The 14,464-nt window shown below is 42.3% G+C and overlaps 1 protein-coding gene across 3 annotated transcripts in view; it reads left to right on the top strand.

Annotated features, from left to right (window-relative positions):
- The window catches only part of ARHGAP10 (Rho GTPase activating protein 10), a 339,539-nt gene that overhangs the window by 306,366 nt on the left and 18,709 nt on the right, over positions 1 to 14,464 (top strand). For all 3 annotated transcript variants that reach the window (XM_040472772.1, XM_040472753.1, XM_040472763.1), the window contains one exon: positions 4,025 to 4,184. In XM_040472772.1, coding sequence (XP_040328706.1) covers positions 4,025 to 4,184 — 160 coding nt within the window. The remainder of the gene's footprint in view (positions 1 to 4,024; positions 4,185 to 14,464) is intronic.

Genomic DNA, 14,464 nt, shown 5'->3' with positions numbered 1-14,464 from the left:
TTCCCCTTCCCTTCCCCCATGGTCTTCTGTAAGTTTCTCAAGACCCACATATGAGTGAAAACATATGATATCTGTCCTTCTCTGACTGACATATTTCACTCAGCATAATACCCTCCAGTTCCATCCGCATTGCTGCAAATCAGGCATCCCTGATTCTTCACCTTTATAACTAAGCATCTGTGGTGTGCCTTGTATGTAAGTAGAAGCCTAGTAAATGCTTGTTGATTGAATAAAGAGGGTGAAAGATATCTGTGGCTTGAAAGGGGAGAAGATGATAATTGGAAGCTTTGTGCTGATTTTTTTAACAATACTTTGAGGTTTGCAGATTTGGTTTTCTCCTCTTCAATTCCTAGAGGCACTGGCTTTCCGTATTCATAATATTCCACATGGCAGTGAATCCACAGTATTTCCTGAAGATTTCTGGTTTGCCTGGCCCTGCATTATGTTCTCTAAGGATTACCAAGACTGAGGCCTTAGTCTCCACCCTCAAAACATGCATAATGGAAATGGGGAATTAAAACCAGGTCGTGGCATTAGTGAATGCCAACTTGGTTGCTGCTGATAGTTGTGAGAGAGGAGAGAAGAGGCAGAAAAGGCAGTTGGCAAGTGCTTTGTGGAGAAGGTGGCAATTAAGCTGGATGCTGTGAAGAAGTCATTTTCTCTTCTAGGTGGTGGTAGTTCTATTTCTGGTGAGTTTCTTATCTCGGAGTCTGTTCATAACACAAGCCCTTCAGCATCATTTCTGCTCACTTACCAGAACAGTCTTGTTACTCACAGGTGATTTGTCTGCCTGTAGGTGCCTGTTAAAGGGTAACACCTAAGGGAACAGGTGTGTGACACTCCAAAGAAATGGAAGGCGAGAAACAGAGTATCCAACCTTAATTCTCAAGTACAAATTAGTTTCATAGGATTCAAAACCTTTATTCCAGAAATCATTGAACGGAGAGTTTTTTTTTTTGTTTTGTTTTGTTTTGGGAATAAGTTTTATTATATTCATACTAGTTAAAAAGTCATAGTTTGGGGCGCCTGGGTGGCGCAGTCGGTTAAGCGTCCGACTTCAGCCAGGTCACGATCTCGCGGTCCATGAGTTCGAGCCCCACGTCGGGCTCTGGGCTGATGGCTCAGAACCTGGAGCCTGTTTCCGATTCTGTGTCTCCCTCTCTCTCTGCCCCTCCCCCATTCATGCTCTGTCTCTCTCTGTCCCAAAAATAAATAAACGTTGAAAAAAAAAAAAGTCATAGTTTGATTTGGGGGAACTAAGGCTTCAGAAATGGTTGTAAGTATTTAATGCTTATGTGCCTTTTTCCTCAAATGCAGTGATTCTCAAGTAGATAAGCTCATTCCGGAACAGTGGAGGAGAAAGGAATTCTGTGTGCACAGAAAGTAGGGTGAGGTATCTCTTCATTTGATCAGTTTGTGTAAACATATTCCCTTCTACCAATATTCTTTTCACTTGAGGGTTCAGATTGCTACTGTTTGGCAGGAAGGGAGAAAGAAATTCTCTTAATAGAATGTGATTTAATATGTTGAATGACCGTTGGTGCTGTGTCAGTCTGCTTGGGAAAAGAATTTGAAGCAATGTAGATGAGTTAGTGTATCTGGTTGTAAAAACATTTCAGGCATCTTTTGAAAGTAACACTAGACCCTTGCTTTCCATTTCCCCAAAGTTGCTTCTCATTGAAATGTTTCTCCTTGTAGGAATGAATCAGGGAATAACTGGCCCCAGACTCTCATTTGCTGCTGCTTTTGCTATGTCATGCGGTGCCCTAGAGACAGGGCATGAGGCCCAGAGAGCAGAGGGCCAGGATCCAGCCTCCTGAAGCCAGGAAGCTGCTTGCGTCTGACTCACTGCTGAGGTTATCCTGTTCTGCTTCAGAACTGATCCTATTTTGCTACTTCTAGCCAAGCCTTGAATTGGCAGCTGTCTTACAGGTACATGTTCAGGAGTTCCCAGGGAAGCTGGAGCTCCAGCCCCTTATTCTTGGGCATATTTGCAGAACAGAACTGGATGGATCTGAACTGTGCAGACATAGAAAGAGAAGTAGCTTTAGTTTCAAAGTGGACTGTGTCCCAGAATGAAAATAAATCAGAAGGAAATCCTGGTGGTCTATCAGCGGGTTATGGTTTATTTGCCTGAAAACTGGCCCACGTATGTGCGGCTGAGTTACTCCAATTAGCTAGACACTTTTGTGGTGAAGGGCTGTGGAAAAAGTGACTTCACTCAAAGAGGAATCCTCCAGCCTTCTACGTTCCGCGTTTGTGAATGGGCACTGAGCACGGCTTCACAGGGACACTTAGACCAAGGAGGAGACCTGCCGCCAGAGCTTGCATTCATCTCTTGTTTCAACGCACCTTTCTCGACGACACACTTAGGAAAGAAAAAGCTCAGAAAACTCTCCTCTACCAGAATCTTCTGCCCATGATAATCCTGGCATTCCCTCCTAACTGCCCCCATAAAGAATTCCTTTTTCCAGCCATCACTGCCATCTGTAACTCCTACTTTCCTGAATTCAACTTTTCTAGCTCTCCATTTCTAAGATTCTCTCTCTTCGCCTGAGTTGTAAGCTGGGTCAGAGTTAAATAAGAATTATCTCTTACAATCAATTTTCAAGGTTAGCATCTTGGGATCTAGCTTAATCAGAGGCCAGAATTTCTCTTGTACTTCATTATGAGTAGGATTGAAATCTAAGATGGTTTTCTGAGAGCAAGATCCTTGCTGTTCCTGGCGTTCACGCAGGCTTTTCTTCTAGGACCGTGGCTGGGTTTTGGCCCTCCAGGTTGTGTATCATCTGCTTGATAGTTGTTGATCAACTATTGTGACCCATCATCTATAAAATCAAGGCAAAATCAGTGCCTCTTAGTAGAATATTTCTGCCTCTGCAAGGCAGCCTGGAGCAGTTAATATTTAATGGGGACTGTGAATGTGGCCGACGGGTCCAGGCTCTGACAGGTGCTGTTCAGGTACGTTATGGTAGATGGGAGTGCCGTGAAAGTAAGAAGACCAGTTGAGGAAAACAGCTGCTGATGTGAGCTCTTTTTCATCTTCTCCATTTTTCCACCCCAGCCTATAATGTGTGCAAACGATACTAAATGTATTTCATAAAATGGTCCTCTGTGAATGAATAAATCATGCAATCCATTTAAAAAATGCTTTTTAGTTGTGGTTTAAAGTCATCCCTGCAGTCACTGCAGAGGCCTGATTCTTATATAACATCCTCCCTAATCTTCACAGGGAGATGGAAGTTTCTCTATGTCTGGGATTTTAATAAATTGAACTATTAGGTTGTAATCTAAGACGCCAGCTCAGAAGACAAGGTCCCTTTAGAGTTGTTTATTTTTTTTCAACGTTTATTTATTTTTGGGACAGAGAGAGACAGAGCATGAACGGGGGAGGGGCAGAGAGAGAGGGAGACACAGAATCGGAAACAGGCTCCAGGCCCCGAGCCATCAGCCCAGAGCCTGACGCGGGGCTCGAACTCACGGACCGCGAGATGGTGACCTGGCTGAAGTCGGACGCTTAACCGACTGCGCCACCCAGGCGCCCCGTAGAGTTGTTTAATTTATTATGCACTAAGTGGTGACTAGCAGTGTCTTAAAGAGGCTTCAGGTGACTGGAAAGTGAGAGGTTGGCCACTTTGGGGCTGGTGTACTGCTCTGAATTGTTCCTGAGGTTATCCTTGATTTACAACTGTGTTCCTTAGACATTAGGAAGTCATTGTGGCCACAACTGAGGCTTTCATCTTTCATTGGAACTGATTTTATTGTATTTTCTTGTGGGGGAAACACCCCTCTCTATGTATTATCATGATTTAGTTTAAGCATTTTTGGTTAAAAGCAAAAACAAAAAATTTAAAGACAGGACCCCTGAATAATCTCAGGGTAAATTATAAATATAATTTTGGATTTAATTTGATTGTATAATCAAATGATGCCATATAATTATTAATGGAGTGGTTTGTTTTTTTTCAATCTTCTGTGTATTTGTTTGGAAGTTCATGTTATTTTTTTTTTTTTTCTTCCCTAGGTGACAGTCCGAACCTTCCTAAGGAGGACACTCCTACCAGTAATCTAGATTCACTTTCCTCCCCATCTCCCACGACTGCAGCTGTCCACGGGCCTCCTGGACCAGACAAAAACCACCTTCTCACAGATGGGGGCAGCTTTGGGGACTGGGCATCCCCTGTGTAAGTAGCTGTGTGTCTCTTTGGTGCTGAGGGAAGGAGGACTGGGACCTTCATTTTGAAGTTTATGTGCTGCATCGGTACTGAAGTGTTGGGTCTGAGGACCTCTGTTCTCTAATCAGTGGGACCACCTGAGGAAGCAGGACACATGAAAAAGGCCTTTCTTGACAGTTTTCTGAGTTCCCCATGTGGAAAAGTGGATAGGAGCTGTTTCAAATCTGTTTTGAGTTTAATTTGTGGCAGTTTTGGCTTACACAGAGGAAATTTATTATTGTCCTGCTCAGATACTCGGATGTCCTCTCACCAGCAGCGTAAACTTTTAGACCTAGGATAGTGTGTGCATTGTGATCAATAGACTCTTGAAACTGTCAGTAGAATGATATTTTAGTTGTTTGAATTTTCAAGAGCTTTATGCCAGTGTTCTCTGTTTTCTCCATAACATGCTGCATACTTGACAACTGGTGAATGAAATATCTGATTTTGTCATCTCAGTTTGGCTTAGTGCCAGGCGTGTGCAGATCAGCTCAGGTATATTAGGACAAATATACCAAAACAAACAATACCATGGTCCTGGTTTGACTACATGGTTTGTCTTTCTGCGTTGACCAAGCTGTGGAATAAATGCGGATTGGTGGTGGGATGGGACATCAAAAGAGTGTCAAATTACAAACAAATGCTCAGAGAACAAAAACAAAAAAAGAATCCCACTAATAATTACATGCCATTACTTGATTAGTCTATCACATTACATCCGAAAATACATTTTACAATTCAGCCTTGAGAGTATTTGGGCGTCTTGTCTTCAAAGTTAAAAAACATTTTTTTTTTTTTTTAAATCAAAGTTGCCTAAAATAAGTCAGATATAATGATGTCATCTGACCCTAGCTAGGCATTCTTGGGACTTTAAATGGAATCGGAAAGTGTTCTTCACATTACTCGGCTTTTTATAGTTACTGCTGGATTCACATGAAATCATTATGAACTTATTAAGTATTAAAAGGCTGGGAGACATTTGGTATGCTAAAATTTTGGGGTGACCTAAAGACTTTGAAAATGTAACTGAAAGTCCATGTGGAACTCAAAATATGGAAGCATTCTCCAGATGAGATTTATCCCCCCCCCACCAAGATTGTAACACATATATATTTAAATGCCGAAGACTGTGTATTGTGGACTTAAATTGCAAAGTACTCGAACATGCTTGTCATTTTTACTATTTTTTTTTTCCAGAATAAAAATACTCTTTTCACTTTAGTGCTCCAAGCACCAGTGAAAGTGGTTACATAGGAACCTAGAATCTAATCCTGGGCACTCTGGGGGTAGAATTTGCATGGGTGCGTGTGGGTGCATGTGCATGTGTTTAAGCAAAAACCAGATTTCTAGTTATTTCTTTCAGTAAGTGTGTATCATAGTGGAGAATAGTTTAGTTAGTCCTACTTCTTCCGGAGTGGTTCTGTGGGAAAGTGACATTATAAGCCATGATATAGCCAATGCTCAATTCATAGCACGTTCATGCCTGAAACGTGAAGAGCTTGATATTTTTGGTCATAAATCAAACGAGGAGTGAATTCCCCAGCTTCCTATTCATACAAATTTTAAAATGTCATGGAAAGCACTCCGACACTGAGAGGCCAAAAAAGCAGGGGAGAAAATAAGTAGCTGAAACAAGTCTGGAAAGATTTGTGTTATAATTTGGACTTCCTCCTACTTCAAGAATTTGGTTCTTTCTGTGTAGTGGATAAAATGTATGTATATTTCTCTGAATTATATAGAGTGTTCCTTGTGTGTCTTTTGAGGGATTTTCTTCTAAGCATATTTCAGTCCAGATTGATCATGAAGCAAGGAATGCATCTCAAGCTTGAGCACACATCAGGATCACCTGGGGGGCTTGTGAAGCCCCCACTGCCAGCCCCTTCCCAGAGTGACCCTGAGGTTTGAGGGCCAATCTCTGAGCATGCATTTCTAGCAGAATGCCAGGTGATACAGACAAATGTCCCCCTGGTTCCAGGCATGTGTGGTTGTAAACAGCTTCCCTGAGGAGTGCAATCAGGATAAGTGATACCTCTTCTTCACTTTATTTTCTTTTACGTCGTCTGGGATGGTGTGTTCCTGTCTTCAGGTCCCCCTCTGTGGCTCCCCCATACTTTCATTCTCTTTGCCTGAAATATCTCCCCCCTTCTTTGCTCAAGGCAATCTGACTTATCTTTAGGGTCTAATTTAGTTTCCACTCTAAAGAAGCTTTCTCTAGCTCTGTAGTCTACAGGAAGATTCTAAATATCTTTCTCTGTCTATACCCAATAATGGACATTGGGAAAATACTGCCTTCTAGTATTAGGTAATATTTACCTTTTAGTGTTAGTTGATATTTAAGTGGTATATGTGTATGTGTATGCGTATCTATATACTCACAACAGTGTCTCTGCCTGCCTGCCCATTTATGTATTTTAGTTGGTGCAGGCTATAATAACAAAAATACTGCGAGAGCTTATTTATTTACTTCTGCTTAATGACAGAAATTTATTTCCCACAGTTCTAAAAGTTAGATTTCCAAGATCAAGGTGTCTGCATGGCCGGGTTCTGGTGAGAGCCTGCTTCCAGTTTGTGGAGTGCTTGCTGGCTTTGTGACTCTTCTTATAAGGACACTAATTCCATTCATGAGGATTCTACTCTCAGTACATCACTGAATTCTACTTACTTTCCAAAGACCCCACTTCCTAATAGCATCACATGTGAGGAGGTAGGATTTTAACATACGAATTTTGGAAAGACACAAACATTCAGTCCACAGTACTATCTTTCCCTCATTCCAAGATAGATTATAAAAATTATTGATGATAGAAATTGAGTTTTATACTCTTCGAACTTTTTAGTGATCTTAACGTAGTTATTAAAGTAAGAAATAGAACATTATGCATTTATAAAAATGGTCTCCTTTTGGAAATCTTTCTTTCTGTATATCACTGAATGTCTGTAAAGTAACTGTGTTTCATTTTTGCTCCGTCTTCCTTCTTCCTTGTAGAGATTAACAGCTCTTCCTCCAGGAATTTCACAGAATTAATCTCACCATTTTCTCTTTAGAGCATTTTTCTTTGTTTCCTTACCATTTGTAAATTTGTTTCTCATTGTGTGGTGTTTTTGTTTCTTTTTTTTTTTTTTTCCAATCCATGATCTCTGCACACAAACTATACAGTATTGAATAGAATAGGCTCTGAGTAAATACTGATTAAGACTCCTTTTAATGAAACTAAAATTGCTGTGGGGTCATTAAACCTCTACCGAGGGCTTTAAAAAAGGAGGCAATGCCTGGACTGCCTGGTTTTAATCCAGGGTAGTGATTCTATATTACAAAACATACACTTGCCTAATCTCATGTCCTGAAAAATCGACAACTGTATATGGATCACATAGGACCCCGGTAGCTCGGCTGGAAAGAAATGCCATGACCCTAGCCACCGGAAAGCACATTTGCAGAGGGAAAGCTACAGCAGCAGAGATTCTGATCGGGGCAGTGTGTAAATACAGAAGTAGCCTCTGACAGGTAGAAAACAATACAGCAGAATTGGATTTCTTGGGTTTCTGCTGATGTTTATGACTTGTGGGTATTATTCATTGCAGTCAATCAATCTGGAGCTATTACTTACCTGTACACTCAGTAAGGTGATGGGTGACTTCATTGCCAGTGAAGAATTGCTAGCTCAGTCTCCTTGGGGGACATTACATCATAGGTCAAGGTATTTCAGATGTTCCGAAGTCATTTTTTTTTTTTTCCAATAAAGTAGTTTTCTCTGAACAGATTTTCTTCCATTGTAAATGATGGAACAGGTTCTTGACAAGTAATCCTTTTAGGTTCCCAGCCCCAAAAGAAATTCTCTTGTAAGAAATAGCAGCCATTGCTATCTGCTTCCCCCAAGATTTCAAATGAAAAGGAACAAACTCCTTTTGTGCCCGCACTTTCCCACCTTCAAGATGGCGGCATCATAGAATAGTTTTTTGTAGCTGGGAATGTTGGTATCCCAAGGTATGGTTCACTGTGTGCTCTGGCAGGCCAGGCGGGCAGTAGATCCTTCTGTCCCATCTGATTAGAGGCTTGGCTTAGTTTATGCTGAATATTAAGAAAGTCCTAACCCATCTTTCCCAGTTGCTGCCCAGAGCTCCTCTTGTGCAACAGATTCATGCCTACCCAGACTTGATGCTGGTTGCTTGAAACCATCTGACAGTAGATTCCCACTCTCATTTACAGCCTTGGGCTGCATGTCATCTGTAGGCTTAGTGTTGCACTCACTGGTAACCATTTGTATTCTTATCAATGAAATCACTTGCTTCGTTTGAGTTGTGCAAATAGAGGTCCCATAGACAACTACTTGGCATTTTAAATTACTTGACTGTTGGTTCCATGATTGCTTTTTGGAAGTTGATGAAAACATTTGGTGGGCGATCTCACAGTACCTTTGAAGTTTGATTTGTGCCTTGGTGTACCATGACAAACCATGAGTGATTTGTGTGAAGTTTGGAAAACTAATCACCTTAAAACAACTTTTAACAGATGTCTGTGAAATTTGGCATACACCTAGAAACTCTAAGATCGCGGTCATAGGTAAGCTTTGTCTCCACCTCCTCTTCCTCTCATTTTCTTCCCATTTACTGTCTTTTCCACCCCTTCAGGGAGGGCTACTTCAACCCCATCACTTCTTGATTTTACAGCTCCCAACCCTTCTTGGGCCAGGGGCAGTCAGTTCACCCTAGAATTGGTATCTCATGTGTTTCCCTCTCTTGAAATGATCATTGTTTAAAAAGAAAATAAGGAATTTATCTTTTAAAACTTTTTCCCCCCACATCTGTTTTTTTTTTCCCCTGACTTGACTAAAATGAACACAGAGTACTATTGTAGCAAAGGGAAGAAAGCTCTGTAAATTTAAAAAGATCTGGCAAAGGACAAATCGCCCATCATAGGAATTTCCAGCATTGTTAGTGGTTAATGGGGAGATTGTAGCCTAATAAGTGCATTGCTTTCCTCTGCTTACCTGTAGGCTGGCCCTGGTAATAGAACATGGTAGGTTATATTGACTGAGATCTCTAGGATAGCTAGTGCCTTCATATGGAAGGGTGTCCTTTTTGGTGCCACGTAGTGTGAGGAGTGAACTGGAAGCCAGGCCCCCTCCCACTCCCCCCTCTCCCCTCTCCTTACCAAAGTGACTAGCAAAGTCCCCGGGTGGATTCAGAAAGATTGAAGCCTAAGATAAGATGGCTCAAGTGAAGGCAGAATGGAGCCAAATGAGCAGGGGGAGCCAAATGAGCATGGAGCTCAAGGCCTTGCCTTGAGCCCACAGCAGACTTTTAAATTATGCTCAGGGGCACCTGGGTGGCTCAGTCGGTTGAGCGTCCGGCTTCGGCTCAGGTCATGATCTCACAGTTTGTGAGTTTGAGCCCCGAGTCGGGCTCTGTGCTGACAGCTTGGAGACTGGAGCCTGCTTTGGATTCTGTGTCTCCCTCTCTCTCTGCCCCTCCCCTCCTTGTGTTCTCTCTCTCTCTCTCTCTCTCTCTCAAAAATAAACATTTAAAACAAAAAAAAATAAAGGCCCTTTTCTCAGAGGTTTCTACAAAAGAGGTTCCTACACTGAGAGGAAGAGGAGGTCCAAGCTGAGTCCCCTTGGAATAAACACAGTAACCAGGAGTAATAAGACAACTTCAGGCCAACCCCTAAGGCTTCCCCAGGACTACAGAGGCTATTTCCCTGAGCTATTTAGTAAGGAGCTTATGTAACTGATGAACCAGGAAGTCAGGTCAACTTAAACTAAGAATATCAAATTAGGTTCTCAGAGGGAAGGAAAATCCAAACAGGCGGCCACCTGGAGCTCCAAGGGGAACGGGAACTGGGTTTTAGTATATGTGATACCTTGAAACCTCGCAGCAACCCAGAGGGGCAGATGCTGTTATTCCCTTTCAAGAGATAATCCTGCTAGGCCTTGATTTGTTTAAATAATTTATATAAAGTCTCCAAGGTTCTAAGAGCAGAATGAGGATATGAAAGCCCATCCTAACTCTAAAATCAATGCTTTACCAGCCTAAACTCTCTTCCAATTTACAGAGAACTCAGGACGTCCCTGACTACACTTTGATATTAAGGCACAGGCAACCAATCCATGCACAGAAAATGATAAAGTATAACAACAAAAACCAATGAAACAAATAATAATGAGAGGAATTCATTGTTTTCTCTGAGTGTTAAGCAGGACAAAAGCTATAACAAAATTCAGACATGTGTCTTCATTTTGGAAAGTCAACTTTTCATTATGGGGCTTTAAAGTTAATGTGAGCAATCAACATTATCAACTGAAAATGAAACCTTTGGATTTCAGTACCCATAAGTGACAGCACAAAGGAAGACGTGAATTAGGCCACATGCAAATCCGAGTACACAATACAAATACCAAAAATATCCTAGGAAGACAACACGGATACGTATGGAAGGATGTGAGCACGTTAGGCAGTTGGTATGGCATCATTTCTGTACAGACTTGGAGAGAAGATTCAAGGAAATATCTGGGACAAAAATTGTACCCCCAAAAATGAATGTGAGCAGACATTTATGGCTGGTGGTCAAGTATGTGGGTCCTGTGATTAGCTTCAAGACCTTTACTGAAGTTAAAGAGACAACTGGATATCACATTACTCGTTAAAAAATTATGAATGCTGCTCTGTTGCAGACTTTCAGATTTCCAAGCCTCTCAGTTCTGTTGGTGGGAAGGGATGCCCTCCTCCTCAAATCTCGGCAAAAGGTGTGGCATGATGAACATGCAGCAATCAGATTCAAGTGTTTATTCCCCACAGATAATCCTAAACCATAGCCACCTGACCTAATGTGGGATCAGTGCTCCCTCTTCAAAACAAGGGCACAGCCACTGTTATCTCACTGGGTTTCAGATCCAGGGGAAACCCACACTTCAAACAATGCTCGCATATACAACGAGGTCATTTCAATCCTTACAGTAAGTCTAAGGGCACCATGATCACTGGGGCAGACAGCTCAGGGACAAACTCTACCTCTGTCCCTTATTAGTCTTGTGGCTTGGGGCAATTTTCCTACCTCTGTATGCTTTGGTTTCACTATCTTTAAAAATGAAGATATATCTACCTGACTGGGTTAATGTAAGGATTAAGATGAAATACCATTTTATAAAGTGGCTAAAACAAAGTCTGGTGGTCCCCAGTAATTAATGCTCCTTTGTCCTCCTGGGAAATGCAAGAGACTAAGTACCCAATCAAGCCTTCTCTGCAGCCTCTAAGCACCAGCCACTGATGAAAAAAAAGCTTCTACTCCCTCTAAGTCCCCAATCCCCCAAAAGAGAGTCCAGAAAGGAGCCAACTTCTGAGCATAAAAATTTTTTTTGTAGTGTTTTTATTTATTTTTGAAGGAGAGAGACAGAGCATGAGCGGGGGAGGAGCCCTAACACAGGGCTCAAACTCATGATCTGAGCTGAAGTCAGACACGCAACCGACTGAGGCACCCAGGCGCTCTGTAAAGGGCCTTTGCGTATTGCATGACCAAGGCATGGGGCACCTGCTGGGACCCAGTCCTTCTGTAGATTATTTTGAGCACTATGGGTAGCTCTCCCATTACAACACATTACTCATAAAAACAGCTTGTAAGTAACTGAAGGATTTTTCTTAGCAGAGTAATGTTGTACCCCTTTGGAGCTGCGCTTGGTAGCTCCCATTTTATATGTTCAGGCTTCACATTGGGTGGCAGCTGTTTTCCACATAAGAATTGAGCTGGCAGAAACATTTTTGTCAGTTATCCTGCAGGACCTCAGTGCCAAGACCTCTAATGCCCCATGATTTTCTGAAATGAAGCTTCAGTTCCTTTTCTGTTCAGCTATCAAGCTAAAGTTCAACCTTCTTACCTGATTCCAGTGATCATCCGGAAGAAAGAAAAATGGGATTCAAGGAACACTATTTGAGCAAAAGAATAGTTAGAGATGTAATTCTAAGACAGTTCTTTTATAGTAAATCCCAAGAAAATGATCGCCCTTGGAGTGACCTTTGTAAGCTGTATGATGACCGGGTGGTGGTGTTCTTTCTCCTTAAGGAGGGAACTCTCCAGAAGCCTTAGTATCCCACAGTGGGGAGGACTGAGTGTTCAGTGTGGCCGTGTCTAACTTCAAAAGGCTTTGTCTTATCTATGCTCCAGTGATTTCCTGTGGTGCTCTTTCTCCTCTCCCTGCCCACACCCCTCCTGCAAAAAACTTTCTACTCAAGGCTGATCAAGCTAATTGCTTTTATGTGCTGGCTTGATGTGTTGTTGTCTCCCCCGTGCATGGGAGGCGATCATGAGCAGTTCGTCAGGAGAGCTGCTGCTGCGGGCAAGCCCTGGGCCTTTGCAGAGCGGCTTCTGGTGCACACCTGGGAGCCCCATGCCACACAGCCAGTGGAGACGGAGGGGGCAGGGAGCAGGGGCTTCTCAAGCCTGGGGAGTTTGCCATCACTGTTTTCATCCCCCCTAGCTGTCTACTCCAAAGTGGATTCTCATGTGGCTCATCTAATGCAGGGATTAGCACACTGTGGCCCACTTCTACCGGTTTTCATACATAAAGTTTTATTGGAACACAGCCACCCCGGCACTTACGTTTTGTCTGTCACTGCTTCTGCACAGCAGTGATGGCAGAGTTGAGAGACCCAACTGTATGGCCTGCAAACACTAAAGTGTTTACTCTCTGGCTCTTTACAGAAAAAGTTTGTTGACTTTTATCTAATCTATAAATAAAACAAACCATTTTGGGGAAAAAAACCAGAACAACTTTTCTTAAAACCCAGTTTCTGGCACCTGGGTGGCTCAGTTGTTAAGCATCTGACTTTGGCTTAGGTCATGATCTCATGGTTAATGAGTTCGAGTCCCACATCACGTGAGCATGAGCCCCCTCCAGGTAAGCCCTGCCTCTGTCTCTCTCTCAAAAAAAAAAAAAAAAAAAGAAAAAGAAAAAGAAAAAAACACCCCAGTTGTATCAAGTGAGATTAACTGCCTTAAGATGGGCAGTGCAGGTGATTTTTAAATGTAACCCTTACTAATTTTTTCTTGTCACTTAACCAAGCAAAAGGTTTCCTTATGGTTTTTGGATGTCTTCAAAGTGTGATCCTAATTTCAAAAGGTCTTTAGTGTTTGACTGAATCAAGAGTTTGTTTGGGGTTCTTTTTTATTTTTTACAACCTATTGTTAAAAATAAAAATTTTAGGGGCACCTGGGTGGCTCAGTCGGTTAAGCATCCTACTTCGGCTCAGGTCATGATCTCACAGTTCATGAGTCTGAGCCCTACATTGTGCTTTGTGTTGACAATGTGGAGCCCGCTTCAGATCCTCTGTCTCCCCCTCTCTGTCTACACCTCTCCTGCTTGTGCTGTCTCTCAAAAATATATAAACCTTTAAAATAAAATAAAAATTTTATTTTGAAATAATTTTAGATTTACAGAAAAGCTACACGGAGTTCCTCTAGACCCTTCACCCAGCTTCCCTTACTGTTAACATCTTACGCAGAGCCACGGTAGTTTTATTAAGAATAAGAAATTCAGGGGCGCCTGGGTGGCTCAGTCGGTTAAGCGGCCGACTTTGGCTCAGGTCATGATCTCACAGTCCGTGAGTTCGAGCCCCGCGTCGGGCTCTGTGCTGACGGCTCAGAGCCTGGAGCCTGTTTCGGATTCTGTGTGTCCCTCTCTCTGACCCTCCCCTGTTCATGCTCTGTCTCTCCCTGTCTCAAAAACAAACATAAAAATGTTAAAAAAAATTTAAAAAAAAAATAAGAAATTCACATTGGTACAATTCTGTTAACTGTAGACTTTCTTTGGATTTCACTAGTTTTTCCACTCATGCTCTTTTCTTCCAGGGTCTGTTCCAGGATACCATATTGCATTCAGCAACTTTTTTTAAATGATGACATCCACTTAATATCTGTGGGTTTTTTCTCTTTGATATAGTTTATACGTTGTCTTCAGGCAAAGAAAATGATTTGTTAGTGATGATGGAACCCTGAAAAGCACAGGTGAGATCTGCCTGCAAACTACCTGATGCTGGTAATACAGGCTTCACTTCCTGAGTGTTCACTTGCTTCTGGCCCTGCGCAGTACTTCCCACCTAGCATCCCACTTAAGTCTTTTGGCCACTTCACCTGTTAATGATTCCTTTCTTTTCAGTGAAGGAAGCTGAGACCAGGGAGTGTGACACTCATGCAAGCTTTAGTTTTGGGTGACCCTCAGCCAAGGCTAACAGTGCCACCGTACAGCAGCCTCCAACAGGCA

Source organism: Herpailurus yagouaroundi, unplaced genomic scaffold, assembly GCF_014898765.1.
Source record: "Herpailurus yagouaroundi ecotype Mexico unplaced genomic scaffold, PumYag 28, whole genome shotgun sequence".
Lineage (NCBI taxonomy): Eukaryota > Metazoa > Chordata > Mammalia > Carnivora > Felidae > Herpailurus > Herpailurus yagouaroundi.
This window is presented reverse-complemented; position numbering and strand designations above follow the sequence as displayed.